The 18,820-nt window shown below is 36.0% G+C and overlaps 2 protein-coding genes and 1 long non-coding RNA gene across 6 annotated transcripts in view; 1 reads left to right on the top strand and 2 right to left on the bottom strand.

Annotated features, from left to right (window-relative positions):
- Positions 1-509: 509 nt before the first annotated feature.
- On the bottom strand, positions 510-3,787 carry LOC127510906 (uncharacterized). The gene is made up of 4 exons (XR_007929782.1): positions 3,711-3,787; positions 1,405-1,502; positions 830-899; positions 510-754 (listed from the first exon to the last, which is right to left on the bottom strand). It is a non-coding gene; the product is annotated as an uncharacterized LOC127510906 (long non-coding RNA).
- ndufa5 (NADH:ubiquinone oxidoreductase subunit A5) lies at positions 3,708-5,114 on the top strand. The gene is made up of 5 exons (XM_051891059.1): positions 3,708-3,830; positions 4,348-4,392; positions 4,540-4,656; positions 4,769-4,834; positions 4,945-5,114. Exons 1-5 carry the CDS (start codon positions 3,810-3,812, stop codon positions 5,044-5,046), a joined length of 351 nt encoding a protein of 116 aa, XP_051747019.1. The 5' UTR covers positions 3,708-3,809; the 3' UTR covers positions 5,047-5,114.
- Positions 5,115-5,576: 462 nt separating this feature from the next.
- ptprz1b (protein tyrosine phosphatase receptor type Z1b) overlaps positions 5,577-18,820 on the bottom strand; it is a 36,716-nt gene continuing 23,472 nt past the window's right edge. The window contains exons 12-31 of one of the 4 annotated variants that reach the window (XM_051891052.1): positions 18,201-18,777; positions 16,531-17,010; positions 15,134-15,278; positions 14,441-14,532; positions 13,491-13,576; positions 13,111-13,131; positions 12,826-12,922; positions 12,642-12,724; positions 12,391-12,525; positions 12,154-12,288; positions 11,899-12,062; positions 10,522-10,657; positions 10,295-10,441; positions 10,121-10,214; positions 9,066-9,139; positions 8,859-8,987; positions 8,624-8,773; positions 8,132-8,274; positions 7,915-8,050; positions 5,577-6,495 (exon numbers count right to left, since the gene is read on the bottom strand). In XM_051891052.1, the coding sequence (XP_051747012.1) occupies positions 6,361-6,495; positions 7,915-8,050; positions 8,132-8,274; positions 8,624-8,773; positions 8,859-8,987; positions 9,066-9,139; positions 10,121-10,214; positions 10,295-10,441; positions 10,522-10,657; positions 11,899-12,062; positions 12,154-12,288; positions 12,391-12,525; positions 12,642-12,724; positions 12,826-12,922; positions 13,111-13,131; positions 13,491-13,576; positions 14,441-14,532; positions 15,134-15,278; positions 16,531-17,010; positions 18,201-18,777 (3,159 nt within the window). In that variant the 3' untranslated portion in view covers positions 5,577-6,360. The remainder of the gene's footprint in view (positions 6,496-7,914; positions 8,051-8,131; positions 8,275-8,623; positions 8,774-8,858; positions 8,988-9,065; positions 9,140-10,120; positions 10,215-10,294; positions 10,442-10,521; positions 10,658-11,898; positions 12,063-12,153; positions 12,289-12,390; positions 12,526-12,641; positions 12,725-12,825; positions 12,923-13,110; positions 13,132-13,490; positions 13,577-14,440; positions 14,533-15,133; positions 15,279-16,530; positions 17,011-18,200; positions 18,778-18,820) is intronic. The other 3 variants (XM_051891053.1, XM_051891054.1, XM_051891055.1) reach the window with 3 other exon arrangements.

The following is an 18,820-nucleotide window of genomic DNA, read 5'->3' on the forward strand; positions in this document are numbered from 1 at the left end:
ACAAACCTTTTCCAAAACACTCATTAACTCTGCAGACTCAGTGGTTAAAGCATTGTGTTTTAATCATGAGCTGAGCTCAAATCTCACTGTTGTTTATGTTAAATATAATAAAAGCTAAAGTCGACTGCAACGTCACAGACTCCGTGGCTCAGTGGATAATTATTTGCCTTTCATACATGAAGGTTTTGGGTTCAAATCCCACTGTTGCTTAAGTTTGTCGTCATTCACAACAATGCTAATGAACCTCCATCCAAAACATTCAACAGCGTGAAAGACTCAGTGGTTCAGTGGATAAAGTGTTGACTTTTAATCATGGAGACCTGAGTTCAAGTCCCACTAATGCTTATGTTAAATTGTTGTCAGTAAATCCAACAAAGTGCCTCAAACAGCAGCTCTCATCGTGTAAGCCACGGTGGCACTACTGGCTAAACACACGTTTTCTGCTGATGAAGCTGCGATAGAGGTGTGGGTTCGAACCTCAGTGAAAATCAACTAACAGAGACTCTGTCAAAGCTTTAACTACTTTATTGTAAAAATCACACAGGTGAAGAGTCAAATATAAGTTCCTGCATATGTTCAGACAAGAGATCTGTGGCTCACAGGTAAGAGCGCTGCCTCACGGGTTCAGAGGTTGCTGGTTCGATCCCAGCTGGATCTCAGCGATATGAAGGTGTGGTGCGAGTGAGAAGGTGCAGGGGATCATGGGGTGTCCCCTAAGCTCCAGCACAACGTCCAGCAGGGGTTATGCTTTTGCCTGAAAAAAATTTAATTAGCTGTGTAAAAAAAAAAAAAAGAAAAGAAAAGAAAAGAAAAAAAAAAGAAGTCTTACCCATCCATGAGCAGCAGAATCCATCATTACACACGTCCCTGGGTGTAACGCTCCAAACACATCTCTTATTCTGTAGGGCAAAGACATAAAGACATTATGCTATTTTGTATACCTAAATTAATTTAAAAGTCTAAATAATGTTTAATAAAAGTAAATTGCCTACATAAATTGAATTCCTAAAGCTGTGCAGTGTCATATTACAGACTATATTATACTTCAGTAATATTGTATCAGTAATAATCTTTGTTTCAATATACTTTTCATCGTAATTTAGTTCTGATGATGCTATTAAATTACTTTCATACATCTCCACGATATGAGTGAATGGCGTGTGAATGAAGGGGTGGGGATGATTCAGAACCCCCCCTGAGCCCCGGCACCATGTCCAGCAGCGGTTATGCTTATTGCACAATCAAAAAAAATTTAGCTGTATAAAATTTTGGCCAGCGGTCCCTTCCCCACCCACTTAGGTTCACATCATTTGCTTTTCAATGGAGTGACCCTCCAAAAAGAAAATGATGGGAACCTACATGTTTACAAGCAAACAACACACACTCACACATTACAAGTCTTACCTGTCCATCAGCAGAAGTCCATCATTACAGTCAATGTCTGTCCACACGACCCACAGCTCTGCTTCTGATGACTGGACACTCCAAACTCATCTCTTATTCTGTAGAGGAAACAGACATTACTCCATATAGTTTATCTAAAACATCAGAATTCAAAAGTTAGCCTACATAATAGTTCATAAATATAAAATGACATGTATATTTATACTGTCATGTATGTCCGATTCTTGAACGAATCATTCTTTTGAGCCAGTTCTCAAAATCGAACTGTATCAAACTGTAGTTCCAGTTTGATGACGCAAGACGCACAGCCGAAGTAACATGTCCAACTCAAACCAACTGTCAAAATTTGCCGAAGATTACCGAGAAGGCTGATCTGCAAGTTGATGATACTATACTGGAACTGGAAATACGGAAACACGTACTGGAAATATGCTTATTATGACTATCATTAAATAACATTTTATTAAACCCTACAAAGACCTTTCTGTCGAGAGATCTAAATAAAATTTACTATGGTTTATAATGCATGCAGATTATATTTTAAGTTAAGCTAAATCAAGACTTTATTCTTTTTTTTTCAAGGTTTATTCTTTACTTTAGACATGTAACGTTAGAACATATCTGCGTTTGTGCATCAATGTAATGTGTGCTGTACGTGCGTAACTTTTAGGAAACTTTTTCAAGATGTTGACTACTCAATATTAATCAGTTGTGACTCGTATCCGACATGAAGGATCAGTGAATGAAATAGGGCTGCAACAAATGATTATTTTTTGATAATCGATTAATCTAACGATTATTGGTACGATTAATCCACTAATCGTCGATTATTACATTGATTAATCAGTATGCTCTGTTCAATTATTCCACTTTAGCAATTAGTTAAATGTTGAGTTATAGGCCTTCAGCTTTTGAAAGTGTATTTTTAATGAATTTCAAGCCAACTTCAAGTTTTCTTTTCTGCTCATAAGTTATCAATGGTGCAACTGTTACAATGACTGGTACTGTGTTTTTATTAAGAAAATATGAATATGGAATATGAACATAAAAATATGAATATGTAATATTGTGCATATATATATATATATATATTAAATTCTCCTCTCTAAATATATATTTTAACTATCGAGTTTATGGTCACTGAATGGCTTTCCTGAGGTAAAATGTAACATTTTGTGACACACTTGTTTGCAAGCTGTTTTATTGACGTCTTTCTGGGGTTGCAACTCTGATTAAGTGATTACATTAGAGATGGATTCATTTCAGTAAGTTGTACTGTATCTAACATACGTTTTGATGTTCATTCATGTTTATTTCGTGCTGTAATAGCAGAAAAGAGGAAGAAATAATAGGTTCACGTGCCGCTTGACCTGAGGCGCTACAGCGATCCGTTACGCCACATTAAGAGCGCCAAAACCACATGTATTGTTTGGATCCCGTAGTACAATTGACAGAATTTCAAACCTGAGATTTTGTTTTATATCAAAATTAACCTGATCTGTCTCATCTGTCGGCGCGTTATCCGTGTCCTCTTTGCTCTGCTATGTATCTTTCAATGCGAGAGAAAATGGACGTGTGGCGTGAGAACAGTGAGTTTGAATGAGAGTTGGTGGCCCTGCATGACAGCATTTTCTTGTAGTTATGCTAAACGTTATGTTTGTGTTTTATGCTATGTTAAATTCCCACATTTTACGGGTTCAATTTCGTTTGCACTATACACTCCGAAGCGCCGTGTCTCTGTCTTCTTCTATTGGATTGGATCCAGGACCGGGAGGGCTGCATTACAGTATTGCGCTACAGCGCCCCACTGGTCAAACCGCGTTATTGCAGGCCTTTCAAATAGGTCACATGAGATCAAAAGACTAATGGCTAATTTTGTGTTAAATCAACAAAACTTGAAACGTATGATTTTATTCATATTTATTTTTCCTGAAGAACGACAAACATAACTAGTGATGAATGCCAAAATATTACATGTCATAGTCATAGAATATTTATCTAGTAATCCACTATTTTATAGAGGGGGGTCAAAATGACAATTTTCACCTGAGATTTGGAGCCAAATTACAGGTGGTAAAATGACTTTAGAAAGATGACAGCATCATTATTTCATTGTTACACAGATATTGGAAGGTCTATTAGTAAAATCTGTTGACTTTAGCAATCCTTGTTGCATTATATGCCAACAGTGACAGTTCAAAAATGGGGGAACGCACATCTTAAGTTTACATGCCTTTAACTCAATAAGTATTAAAGATATCTTAATATCCTTTTAGATTTTTATTCAGACGTGCATTGATGCCTACCTTGGAGTTCATTCTCCGAAGGCAGCCATGAAAATATGAGCTAGAACCGACGTCACACTCAGGCGACGGAAGTTGCGTCATTGAATCGCAGAGGCAGAAATGGCTGGTTTGATCAAAAAGGTACGTGGGGAGGTCATGGAAATATATTAATAAAAACTACTGATATTTATCCGTAAACGAAGCTTGTGTCTATACTAAAGCGTTTAAATATTCCCCCCTTTTCTGTACGTTTGTCTTTAGCGCTTGTATTTTATCTTTAAATGCATTAGTCGTGCTTTGTTTTGGACGATTGTGATGGCTGAGTATGTATGTGTGTGTGTGTGTGTATATATATATATATATATAGTATGGTTTAATGTCTTTGTGGAGCTGTAAATGTCATGCATGGGAAATCAAGTTGTGCATTTGACATTTCAGATTGAGATTTATACTAATATGCACATGTGCAGTAATGTCTTAATATCATACTTGTAATATTGTCATTACATACATAATTGCTTAAATTAACAAGCATAAGTATTAATAGTTAAATGTTAAAATGACTTCATTGCATACGTTGTTTCTGACGCTTTCATTAAAGCGTGACGTCTATGGAAATATGCTGATTGTGTTAATATCTTGATTGTCTTATTTTTAGACCACAGGCTTGGTTGGCCTTGCTGTCTCCCACAATCCACATGAGGTGAATGTCTTGAAGTTGTTTTGTTTTATTATTTATCTCCATTCAGTATAACAGCATATTCTTGCATAGACAAATTAAATGTTTTGTTTGCATTAGACTACTATGTACATTAGGCAATCTATTGAATAATTGTTCTCTTTCCTAAAGCGTCTTCGGATTCTGTACACCAAGATCCTGGGCTCCCTTCAGACTATGCCTCAGGACGCTGCCTACAGGAAATACACTGAGCAGCTGATCAACGAGAGGTTCAACCACGTCAAAGCTGTAAGACATTTAAAATGTACTGAGATATGAGATTAAGATTGGCTTTAACTATCCCTTATTGATGTAAGGAGATTGTGTTGATTTGTATATATGTAATTTTTGTTCAATAAAGGAGCCAGATGTGAAAAAGCTTGAAAAGAAAATCAACTCTGGACAGATTGAGGAGGTTATTGCACAGGTGAGAAAATGCAATACCAAAGAGTCTCTGGGCCATTACTGTCATCAACTGAGTTTATAGAAAATGAATACTCTGAAGTAACACTGGAGTGGTTTGGTGTACCTCCGCAGGCTGAGGCTGAACTGGCCTTGTCCAGGAAGATGACAGAATGGAAACCATGGGAACCGCTCGTAGAGGAGGCACCAGCCAACCAGTGGAAATGGCCCATCTGAAGTTCTCATGATGTTCATGTACATATATATTATGTTTATATTAAATAATAAATAAACTCTCTGTTTAAGTTGTGCATTTTTATAGTTGTTTGTTATAGATTGGAAGTTAATTTTTAATTTCTAATACATTTAATTAAAATTTTCAATAAAAAATTCATATGAAATTTTAATATAATTATAAAGATCATATCAGAAATATGAGAAATCATTCACTCTTTGAAATTAGAGACTCAAACAGGCAATGAGAGATGACACCTCAATGAGGGACCTTTAAACTAAGAAAAAGTCAAATTTATAGGCTACATGAGAAGAAATTATAACAAAACGTTAATTTAAAGTTAAACATACATGTAGTTTTGCTATATCACTTATAAAATAATACTAATAACACAATTATTAAAAAAAAAGGGTTCAGCTTGTCACTTACCAAACTTTTGCACTTACCAAAGTATTTCATATCAACTACCCACCTACATTTTGTGGTTAAGCAGTTTACAATGTTAATAAAAAAAATGACGGACACTCTGAAATGCCTTTGAGAATGTAGAGGAAATTATGTTTTATTTTTATTTTGCTTTCTTTCTTGTGTCCAAGTACATCCTGTGTTAATGTTTGACCAAAGGCCTAAAAGATTAGACAGTTTAAATAAAGGTTGATAAATATGGAGATAAATAACTGAATGGTGGGTATGAACTGATGCAGAGATTCACTGCTGATTTAGATCTAGAAGGATGGTGTTAAGAGAAATGTATGAAAATGTCTGTTACAACACATATCAACTAAGTTAATTTAAAAAATCATTCAATTTCTACAGTAAAAAATGAAGCATTCAATTGCTACAATAACAAAAGCAAACAGTAAAAAAGAAACTAGTCATATAAATGTATTTTGGTCTGTCGGTGTGACTGATGTTTTATATATTAGAATCACACCTCTCTCTTCTGTACTAGGACGCTACATTCAAGAACGCTTTTTATATCTAAAGATTTTTTACCCCCAAAATAGATACCGTATGAAATCTTTTGCCCTGCTACTTATAAATATTTCTTCAACAGTTATGTCCAACTAAACCTAAGACACCACCAGCAATACAGAAGTCACCGTTTCTCCAAAGAGTAGAAATTTTGGCATTAGTTACAACAATAATATTATATCAAAGTACAAAGGTAACAAAAAGGCACAATAAAAGACCAAATGACAGTATATTCTGTACCCACATAGTCCATGTAGAGACTTTGGGAGGGTTTTGAGCAAAACTACTTTCTCTTGATTCAATGTACAATTCCTTCTGTGAAGGGTGACAGGTCTGTTTAGCTACATGAGAGACTCCAGGCTCTCCGACGGGTTGGCAGGAACTGTGCCATTGTTTTCAGAGTAGTGAAGAGCTCTCTCATCCTCCTTAGTGCTCACCAAACTCAGGATCGCTTTGTAGAGGAACTGATACTGTTCCTGCACACACAGGAAGATGCACATTTTATAATTCATATCTTTCTTACTTGGTTTTTTGTCTTTTTTATGGAAGCTTGTTTCCACCACAGAACACACAATTCTGACTTTTTTCTTTGCAATTCCGAGTTTATATCCCACAATTTTGACCTTTTTCCTCGCAACTCCGAGTTTCTATCCCCCAATTCTTAATTTTTTCCTCACAATTCCGAGTTTATATCCCACAATTCTGACTTTTTTCCTTGAAATTCCTAGGTTTTTTTTTATCCCACAATTCCCTACAATTCTGACTTTTTCCTCACAATTCCGAGTTTATATCCCCAATTCTAACTTTTTTCTCTCCAATTCCGAGTTTATATCCCACAATTCTGACTTTTTTCTCTTGCAATTCCGAGTTTATATGCCCCAATTCTGACTTTTTTCCTCGCAATTCCGAATTTATATCCCTAAATTCTGATGTTTTTCCTTGCAATTCCGAATTTATATCCCACAATTCAGACTTTTTTCCTCGCAATCCCGAGTTTATATCCCACAATTCCCCACAATTCTGACTTTTTCCCCCGCAATTCCGAGTTTATATCCCCCAATTCTGACTTTTTTCCTCGCAATTCCGAATTTATATCCCACAATTTTTACTTTTTTCTCGCAATTCTGAGTTTATATCCCACAATTCTGACTTTTTTCCTTGCAATTCCGAGTTTAATATCCCCCAATTCTGACTTTTTTCCCCTCACAATTCCGTTTATATCCCCGTTTATATAATTTTGACTTTTTTCTTGCAGTTCTGAGTTTATATCTCTCAATTCTGATTTTGTTCCTTGCAATTCCGAGTTTGTCTCAATTCTGACTTTTTTCTTGCAATTCCAAGTTTATATCCCACAATTCTGACTTTATTTCTTGAATTTCTGACTTTTTTCTCAGAATTGTGAGATCAAAAAGCACAATTGCAAGGAAAAAAGTCAGAATTGTGAGAAAAAAAGTCTCAATTATTATTTTTTTTTTTTACTTCATTGCGGAAACAAGCTTCCATATTGTTTTCCAGTACATATATCACAACATTCTTAAATCAAGATACATTTACTTGAAAAGCAAAATGACTTAAGTCTTTTTTTATTAAAAGTTATATCAAAATCAGTGAGTTTATGCTTAAAACAAGATACAAAATATCTGCCAGTAGAGTCAGAAAAGTACACTTAATTCAAAGGGAAAACAAGATTATTCTTCTCACCCCATTGGCAGATATTTTTTTTCTTGTTTTATGCAAAAACACTTCATTTTGATACATTTTTCAGGAAAAAAAAAATGTTTCATTTTTCTTCTCAAGTAAATGTATCTTGATTTAAGAATGTGTAGACATTTGTACTGGAAAACAAGACAAGAAAATCATTTTTCTGCAGTGTCCTAATATTACAGTCCTCTTACAATATCATTGAAGACCCCCGGCCTCATGAGGTTCATCATTCTGGTGGTCTGATAGACGTCCACACTGTTCTCCTCCTCCAGCTGGTTAACCAGGGTGGTCAGGGCACAAAATAAACCAGCACTCGACCCTCCAGACCTGCACAGCAGAAACCGTGAGAAATGGCATATCAGTGATTAATATAGCCTCTGCATTTCTGTGAATAAAATGACACTCTACCCATCATGGATGATGACGGGTCCCTCTCGACGCGAGCTTTCGTCTCTGATGATGTTGATGAGCTCGAAGGAGTTGCTGATGGGGCTGTCGGGGTTCGGCCAGCGGGGCATCTGGTACTGCCGCACCTCCAGCACGTAGTCATCCTGTCACAGACAAAAACAACATTCTCATTACTGTTATATAGTAGAAATTACTATAATTACTATAGTTTTCCATTTACAAAAAGGCAGTACCACAAATACTACCATTTATTTATTTATTTGCATTTCAGTAATGATAATAGTTTGTAAAATGAAAAATAATGTCACAATGAAAAAAAATTCAAATTACAATATGATTAATAAATAATTGAATATTCTTTGTGCAAAATATACATATTTTTGTGTTGATTTTGGGGTGAAATATGACTCAAACATGACTGGTTTTGTGAGATTCACCCAGAGCAGCTGCAAATACTCAGTTCTGGCTACATAAATTAAATACGTTTTTCACCTTTAGGGCCTCCAAAATGAAGTCCTGCACCACCAGCGACTCCTCGTTGGACAGGCACATGCTGTCCTCACGTCTGAAGGTCACAGTGAAGGTCTCACAGCTGATTGGCTGTTCTTTAGTTGGCCAATACACACACTCTCCCTCTCCGGTCTGTGACAGTCAGGATATGAGATGCCTTATGTTAAATAGGATGTGTGTCGATCTATAAATGTGTATAAATGAGCGTGTGACTCACCAAGCTCAGTGTATCAGGCATGGAAACTATGATCTGTGCGTTGTGATCCCAGATCATCCTCCAGAAGTCCTGTATGGTGTTTGGCAGAGGATTCTGGGTAGCGATGAACTCGCGGCTCTGATGGTACCCCTGTAAACGGCACAGATTCATTGAATCACACCATATCACCTGTGAATCTAAAGAGGGGCATCAGAACAAGAGTCTTACCAATAAATAAGAGGCATTGATGTAGTCTGATGATTCTCCAGGTCCTGTAGAGAGACTGACCCTTGACCTCTCCACTGAAGCACAGATGGGAGCACATGAGAAGATAAAGATCAACCATCACAGTTCACAAAACCAAAGTCACTGAATAAGCTCACTGATAATGGACATCTTTAAATACACATTTTAAAAAACTTGCATTGCTAAATTAAGAGATAACTTCAAATTTCAGAAGAACAGTAATAAAAAAAAATGTGAATATAATTCTAGGCAAAAAAGAACTAATATACTAACTAACTAAATAAATAAACAAATGAAATGTAAATACCCATAACATATCAATATTTATATTAAATAAATAATAATGAGTATGTATTTTTTAAAATCAATATTAAATGAACACATAAACAAACAAAAAATTAAAATACCTATAACATATAAATAAATTATACATTAATAAAATAAATATTTTTAATAAATAAATAATATAATAAATATATGTTTTTTAAATCAATATTTAAAATAAGTAGATAACTATATAAATAAAATATTATAATGTATACTATACTATACTATACTATAATATACTAATATACTATAACGTATAAATAAATATGATATATTAATAAATAAAATAAATATTAATAATTAAATAATATAATGAATATTTATTTGCTTTTTAAAAACAATATTTAAAATAAGTAAACTAATAACTAAATAAATGAACAAACAAATATATAAATAAATCATACATGACATATATTAAAAAATAAAATACATATTTATAATAAATGAATAAATCAATAGAATTAATATTTTTTTAAATAAATATTTAAAAAAATAAATAAATAAAAGTAAAATACTTATAACATATAAATGGGTGATTACACTCATTTTTATATATATATATTATTTATATATGTATATAAATAAATATGACATTAATGATATCTTACTAAATATATTTTTATAATAAATATATAACATAATATAAATATTTTAAATAAATATTCAATATTTAAAAAAAATATTTTTTTTTTTATATTGCACACACTCACCAGGCATAAGACAAGACGTCCTGTTTTTAGATGCATTGCACTCTTTCAAAGCCACTGTGTAGTCGCTCTGTTTTGCACAACTCTGACTGACCAGCTGCAGGAACAACAGGGAAGATCGATTCATTGCTCAGAGTAATGACGATTAAGAGGGGCTTACTAAACCAACGGTCTCACCTTAAACTGTTTCTCCAGGCGGGTCTTTCCTGTTGGTCCCGGTATGAGGAGATCAGACACATATGTGTGAATGTGGCTAGATGAGACCAGTGTCTCTTTACCCCTGATGGCCTCTACTAAAGCGTCATGGATGAAGACGTACTGCTCCTGCTCAAGCACACAAATATTAAAGATGTGTCGTGTTGCATGTGACGTGACATAACCCGAAATATGGTAGGATGTCTTACCTCTGTCTGTACCAGGTAGTTCCTCTGGGTACGAATGTGTTTGAGGAATCCCATTATGTTCACTGTACTTTCCTCCTTTATCTGCTTCAGCATGCTGTCGATCACAATGTATGTTCCTGTTCGTCCCACACCGGCACTACAGATCGTAAGTGGACACATTCAAACACATCTTAAAATTATGTTGTCCGTTTCAATGTATAAACTCTCACTTCAAGTCACATTTATTTATACAGCACTTTATATAATACAGATCAAAGCAGCTTCACAGTAATAAACAACAAAATAACAGTATTATTGTTGCAAAGTTCTTCAATTACAAAACAAATACAATTTCAGCTGTAAAGCAGCTCTAAAAAGAAAATAGTGTCATTATTCACCTCAAGTCTGTTCAATAATTATGGAGCCCCGCACATGACATGCAGGGAAAAAAAAGTAAATCCTGTGCACGATTTACTATTTCGTTCCCTCGATTTGCACGATTTACTATTTTGTTCCCTCGATTTGCTAAATTGTGAGCATGATTTACTATTTTGTTCCCTCAATTCATCCTATCAAATTATAAATTGTGCGCACGATTTAACCTACTATTTTTTTTCCTGCATGTCATGTGCGGGGCTCCATAAATAACAATGTCAATGTTGCAAAGTTATGAAAAGAACTCAGTTCAACTATAAAGCAGCTCAACAGAAGATAATAAAGTGCAACAGTCAGTTCCAGAAGTAAAAACTCCATTAAATTTCTCCATAGGGAAACTGATTTTGAACGATAACTTTTAAACCTTTAAAGACAGGTTTAGCTCGCATTATTTCAACTTAGGTTTAAAATAATCATGTTAAACAGCAGAATTTGTGGTGACTACATTACTACATTACCCATGATGCTGTACAGAAAATTCCACCAATCAGAGTAACTACAAGCTTGTTAGCTCCGCCCACTCGAATGAAGCACAGACAGCAAATGATCTCCATACGCTCTCAAAATACTTAAATAATTGAATATATAGCCATATTTTTTTGCAATAAACTTTTTAAATGGGTTTTATATACGGTATAGTTGGTTTGGTCCATGACTTACAACCCTTTAATGAAGACTTTTTTTAAATCCCTATGGGAAAAATGAATGGAAAAAATACTTCCGGGATCTCTATAGTGTCATTATTCAGCTCAAGTCAGTTCAGTGTTGATTCAGTTTCAGTGTGAATGTTGTGGAGTTCATCAATAATGAAATGAATTCGATTTATCCATAAAGCAGTTCTATAGAAGACAATATTGTCATTATCCAGCTTTTATTCTCATTCAATACTGTCAGTGCGGTCAAATCGATTACAATAGTAACTTCACAATAATAACTTTATGATTAATAACTACTGTTGTCTACCTGCAATGCACCACCACAGGCCCCATATCAGCCGTCCTGGCCTGCGAGGACGCCCGCACAAAAGACAGCAAGGGAAGAGTGTATTCTGGGACGCCCATGTCGGGCCACTGAGTGTAATGAAAGTGAAGCACCGTCCTCTCCTGACTGCGGCCCTTCTGTGAGCCCTAGAGGCAGAAAAGAAAATGAAAAGTATTGAGAACGGACAATATCCTCAAAGGGTTTCTGGTGACGGTGACGTACGGCGTAGTTACTGACCTTCTTGACGTTGATGTTCCTCAAGGTGAATGTCCTCTGCGTGTAGTAGGCAAGAGTTTTGGTGCTCTTCAGTGTGACTAGGAAGCATCCATAGTCTTCCTGATTCTCCAGGGGCCAATATTGATCACATTTTCTCTGTTTGACACACACGCCCGGTTGGTTTAGTTATCTCATTAGACCACTTGATATCAAAGTTGTTACCCAAACCAATCTAAATCAAGTGATGAAGAGCATTACCCGGCCCTTCTCCACCAGGTTAGTGATCATGACAATCACACCAACGTTTTGCTCCCATATCATCCTCCAGAAATCTTCCAGACTGCCTTTCAGTGGCCCCTGAGCAGCTATATATGCTTTCGGATGATTGTAGCCCTAAAGATAATCAATCACAAACAGACTTTGATCATTCTGTGTGATTGCTGACTAATATATGGCGATGTTACACACTTATGATGTTTTAAAAAATATCAAATGTGGTGTACACTTACATCCACATAGTTGGCATTAATATAGTCCCCTGTCTTTCCATCTTTGTCAGAGTTTTGAGAGAGTTTAACTCGACTGTGATCATCTGAGAGTACAAAAAAGTCATGTTAGTCATGTTTTTATATATATATATATATATATATATATATATTCCATCTCTTATATTGGAATGGGTGAGTGATATACAGGCCAGGATGTTAATGTATCTGTTCTTGCTCTTATTGTCTGGGTGGTTGGAGCTGTCCGCAGTGATGCTGACGTCCGCCGTACAGCCCTGAATCTCCTGGAAGAAACATTTCATCCCCGTCACTGACAAAAGCACAACTCAGATCATAACCATACCAAACTATTTCACTTTATCATGCATACTAACCATGCAAAGAGCAACACTGACACGTCAATACAATGAACAGAAGAATAACAACAATGCAAAAGAATAAGTAACACTAAACAAAGGGAGATGTGTCTTACCTCATAAGACTTTTTCAAGATCTAATAAGGGAGGGGGTGAGAATGCAGAAAAGCACAATGAAAGTCCAGGACAAACAGAGAGGCAGGTACAGGTACATGAGGCACGTTTGCATGTGTTTTCATGCTACAGACGGGTTTAGACGGGGCTGTTGCTCTGTGTGGGTGTCCATGCAGTCAGTGGAGCCACAGTGAACAGTGTTCCCTCACACAGACACCTGTACATCTCTATACATGCTGCCCCATAGCACTCATATTCATCAATTTGTGACATTAATGCACTGTTTTATATTTTTATGTGGCATAATAAGATGCAATGTTTAAGGTTGCATACTTAAAAATGTCAAGAAAACTGACTAAGCAGTGATAAAAATCACAAGTACCTCAAATTCTTTGAAGAACGAGTGATTTGTGTGAAGATCAGCAACATGTTTCACGAAGTCCTTAACAGGGAGAGCTTCATTATCCTCTGCCATCAAAAAGAAAACAATTATTTAGAATAAATAAATAAATATAAAATGATCAATATTAAATAAATAAAATTATTTTATAAAAAATACAATTACTTTTGTAATAAATAAATGAATTGATTGATTTTTTAAGAAATAAATGACTATTCATTTATTTGTATTTTTTTTACTTTAATAAATAAAAAATAACTGTTTGTTTGTTTGTTTGTTTAAATAAATGCATACAACTAAATAAATACAATTAAATAAATACAATTATTTATTTAAAAAATTACAATTACTTTATTACAATTACAATTACTTACATTATAATTGTAAGTAACTGTATTTTTAATGCATTTTTCAATAAATAACTAATAAATAACTGTTTTTATTAAATAAATATAAATACATAAATATTAATAAAAGTAAATACAATTATTTATTTAAAAAAATTACAATTACTTAAATAAGTTTATTTATCATAAAAGTAATTGTAACTAGTTGTTTTTAATAAATAAATTATTTATTTATATCTTTCAACAAATAATTTTAATAAGTAATAACTAGTTGTTAGTTGAAATAAATACAATTAAATACAAATAAATAAATATTAATAATAAATAAATAAAATTGTTTATTAAACAATACAATTACTTAAATAAGTAAATTAGGTTATTTATTATAAAAGTAATTGTAAGTAATTGTATTTAATAAATACATTATTTATTTATTTTATTTTTTAAATAAATAACAAACAAGAATAATAAATAACTGTTTGTTTAAATAAATAAATAAATAAATAAATAAATAGCTGATAAGGCATGAAAGAAAGAAAAATATAGTAATTTTATCTGTCTGAATCTGAGCGCAAGTTTTGTTACCTGTAGGTAGAAGAAGAGGGGTTGATGGGGCTGATATGGGACGGACTGAATTATTGTCCTCTACATAAAAATGTGCCGTTTGAAAGCATCTCCTATAAGACAGAAAAATGGCAAATATTACAGCCATTTTTGTACTTTATTACAGTTAAAATTAAGAGAATTTAATGAGAATAATGAGAATAAAAAACTCAGTGCAGTAAATGATTTCTGAGAAACACTGTTGAAAGTTGATTGGACCGAGCAGCACAACACTCTTGTAGCCAATCAGCAGTAGGGGGCGTGTCCACTCAAGATGGAGGAGGAGAGAAAGAGAGTGAGCAAGAGGGAGATTTGAAGAAAGACTGTAGAAAGAGAGATGGCTGAGAGACATTACAAAAGAGAAAAGATCAGAGGAATATCACTTGAAAAAGAAGGGTTATGATCAGAGACATGAGATGATAAGAGACATCAGCTCTTACATTGTGTGTTCGTGCATTTTGGGGGCGGAGCAATGAAGGGGAGGGGCATGTTTGTTTGGGTTGATTTCAAATATCAACAGTGTTTCTCAGAAATCGCTTACTGCACCTTTAAAATGAGTGAAATGTCATCTGGACATGTTTTTGTGAGTTTGTGAGATTTTAGAGCAGGTAAATCTAGTGTATGTAATCTCAAAGCAAACATTCACACACTGACGTGTGTTTAAAGATTTAATACCTCCAGTAGATGAGAATGCCCACCAGCACCAGCAAACACAGGATAGTGAGTGTGGAAACCACAGCCAGAGGAACAACGGTCCTTTTCTCTTTCTCCGTTCCTCCCACCATCCCAACACGAGACTCCGGACTGCTGTTACTCGCCTCTGATGATGGAAACAGGAGCAAAAACAGTCCTTAATAAATCCATTAATGAACGATCTCATGGTAAAATACATGACATAATATTCAACATATTCAAGGAGCTACAAAATCTGTGGATATGTCTACATGCAATCCAACTGCTAGCTCATGGAGAATAAAATGATCCTATTCATAAAAGCATTTCATGTGCTTCACCTCAATAAAAAACACTAAGTAACTTACACACACCCATACCCAAAACGTAAATTTTGAAGCAGTTATGTTTATTTTTGAAAATGTAAAATGACAGTTTAACCCCAATTATAAAACCCCATGGGAAAATCTCGAGGGAACCAGAGGCGGATTAGTCTTCCGGGTTTTGACGTCATCCCTGCAGCACTCGATGGCATTTACCATAGATGTAATACTGTTTACAGCTCCTCCAGAAGCCTCGGGAGCTGAAACCCAATTATGGTAAGGGGCGTTACATTTCCGGCACATGCTCTAAGTGGTTGACCAATCACAACAGACTGGGCCAGCTGACCAATCAGAGAAGACTGGGCTTGTAGGAAAGGCGGGGTTTAAAGAGACATGAACTAAAACGGAGCTGCAAAAATGTACAGAAAGAGAAAAATAATGTGTTTTTTGAACGTTAAAGAATGTAAATGTATTAGGGTTGTCAAAAGTACTATTATATAGTATTCTTAAACACCTCTGATTGGCTACTGTGTTCACTCGCTCAACAGATATGTTATAAATAGCATGTTTGACGCTCTTCACTGAGCGCTTACACAGATACACACGGGACATTTGAAAGCAGGCGTCTATCAACGGATCCCTAATTTATCCACTGATAGATGGGTCCGCTGATAGATGCCTGCTTTCAGATGCTCCCGTGTGTATCTGTGTAAGCGCTCGGTGAAGAGCGTCAAACATGTTTTTGAAGCGTTGATCACTGTAGCCAATCACGGACATATCTGTTGAGTGCGTGAACACAATGGCCAATCAGAGGTTTTTAAGAATCCGCTCAACAGCACTCAAAATGACAGGGGGAAATGCTGGTATTGTCACATTTTTAAAATTTCAGTACCGAAGTTGGTACTTCTGACAACCCTAATTACAACAGACCCCATAATAAAATTATGAACTTGTAAATGAGCATAATATGGCACTTTAAATCATTTTGCAAATCTGTGATTGGCATTCTTGTCAATCAAACTCCTGTGAAATGATCAAGAATTATACAAGAAGTCATGTTTTTCATTCTCATTTTACCTGTATCCTGGTCTTCCTCTGACTCTCGAATAGTGAGTTCAGGAATTATGAGCTGTATGGGAATACCATTGATTTGAGAGGTCAATGATCCTCCTTGACCCGAGCCAGTGTCAGACTCAGCTGACCAGGTCACCCATGAGAGAAAAGCCTGGTTTTCTGGTTCTTCGGTGGTGGCATCCACTTGCTCGCTCTCAAAGTAGAAAGTAGAGGACAATCCCTGATTATTTTCATCTCCAGTTTTACCGCTGTAGCTCAGATCTGAGTCTTTGGGAGCCAACCGGCTTTGGTCGAGCTCCCATTCTCGGTCAAGCTCCTCCAGGAAGATCGCGGACCCTGATCCGCTGAACTCTCCCTGCCCGTCTGAAGAAGGTACTTGAGCAGATCCCTCCTCCAAAAAGATGGTTGGGTAGCGAGTGGGAGATTCATAGAGATTTGTGGCATCACGAGCCGTTGATGCCTTTTGATTACTGAGCAATGTGGCTGTAACAAACACGTCTGAAAAGTTAAGACTTCAACTCTCTAAACTCACTTAAAAACCATTTACGGCGGAGGAAAGAAGTGCTTGGAATCAAATTAATATCTTGCAGATCTTGCAATACCTAATGCCACCACAAAGGGGGCGCCATCACCATGTGCAAGAGAAAGAAGGCAAAGGTTGAATGCACAAGAGCAAGAGAGGAGCCGCCACCACGTTCAACATTTGAAGAGTGAGCCAACCAGCCGAGAAGAGAGAGTCCAGCAGGTGAATTACAAATGGTGGATGCGCAAAGCTTTTCGAGAGCATTTGTGGCACAAAATGGCGGTAACAACTGTACCACAATCACCTTGAGCACAGTGCGTTTCTGGAAGCTTGACTACTCTTTAACAGTGATTCCCAACCAGGAGTAGCAGATTTAAAAAGACAGTTTTGCTTTATTAAACCTGTACGTTACCTATAAGTTGTAACTTTTCATTAACATTTGTACAAATGACATTCACTTATGGGTTGCGTTCCATATAATTTTAACTATAATACATTTTGACATGCAATTAAAAACATTACATTAAGTTTACGCAAGTTCACTATCTACTTCTTTTTCACAAGGGTCGTGTTTATGAAGGAGTACTTAAAAGGGATAGTTCACCCAAAAATGTAAATTCTACCATCATTTACTCACCCTCAAGTTGTTCAGAACCTGCATTCATTTCTTTCTTGTGCTGAACACAAAAGCAGATATTTTGAAGAATATGGGTAACCAAACAGTTTCTGGTACCCGTTGATTTCCATAGCTCTGTCATGACAACTCTCAGAGAGAGCTGCGCTATGTAGATAACGATGTGATCGCTATTAAATTGACCTATCAGCCTGCTCCATCTAGAGTTTCATGACAGAACTAGGTAATTATTATTTTTTTCTATACTATGGAAGAACAAAGGAAACAAGAACATCATGCAGGTTCTGAACAACTTGAGGGTGAGTAAATGACGACAGAATTTTCATTTTTGGGTGAACTATCCCTTTAAGATGAAAACTGTTGGGAAACACTGCTCTATAGTGCTGCAATCTCCAAACTACTCAGGTACTATTATTTGATTTTTCATAACCAGCATTTCCATCACTTTCCTGCAAGCAAGTTAGCATTTAGCGAAAGGTTTTGATTAAGCAAACACCATGATCAAGATTGTCTTACCATTAAACAGGGGCTGAGTGGTCTGAGAAACGATCTTAATAGATGCCGTAAGAGATGATCCAGTAGTCACAGTGCTTGCATTAGCTGTTGAAGTTGTATTTACTGCAGGAGTGATGGTGGTCATCTTCGCTGGCTGTTTTGGCATCAGTCGTCCAAATGGAGCAGAAGTTGATGAAGTTTTGGTTGTCATGACTGAGGTCTCTTGGTCCTGAGCACCTGGCGGTGCAGTGAGAAGGTTGTTGTTTAGATCTGGTGTGGCTTTTGTGGTGCTGATGTTGAGAACGTCCTCATAGTAGATGTCTGTGACCACCATGTTGCTGTGAGGAAGGTGGCTGCTCTCCTCTGGAATGAGTTTGCTCAGTGGCCGCTTGGTTTCATTTCTAGCCTTGTTTTGGTCAGGTGACCATGACAGCGAAGACTCCTCTGTAATTTTTCCTTTGACTGTAATGGGGGTTGTCCTGACAACAGGGAAAAGGAAGCCTGGTTGGTCCGTCGCTGTGGTGATGGAGATGGAGCTTCCGGAATCACGGATGAGGTTTCGGCCGGGCGGAGACTTAGAAGCAGGTGGAGATGTTCCCTGAAAACAAAATACATCAAGCTCAAGCTCAAAACATAAAGAT

This window comes from Ctenopharyngodon idella, chromosome 4, assembly GCF_019924925.1.
Source record: "Ctenopharyngodon idella isolate HZGC_01 chromosome 4, HZGC01, whole genome shotgun sequence".
Taxonomy (NCBI): Eukaryota; Metazoa; Chordata; class Actinopteri; order Cypriniformes; family Xenocyprididae; genus Ctenopharyngodon; species Ctenopharyngodon idella.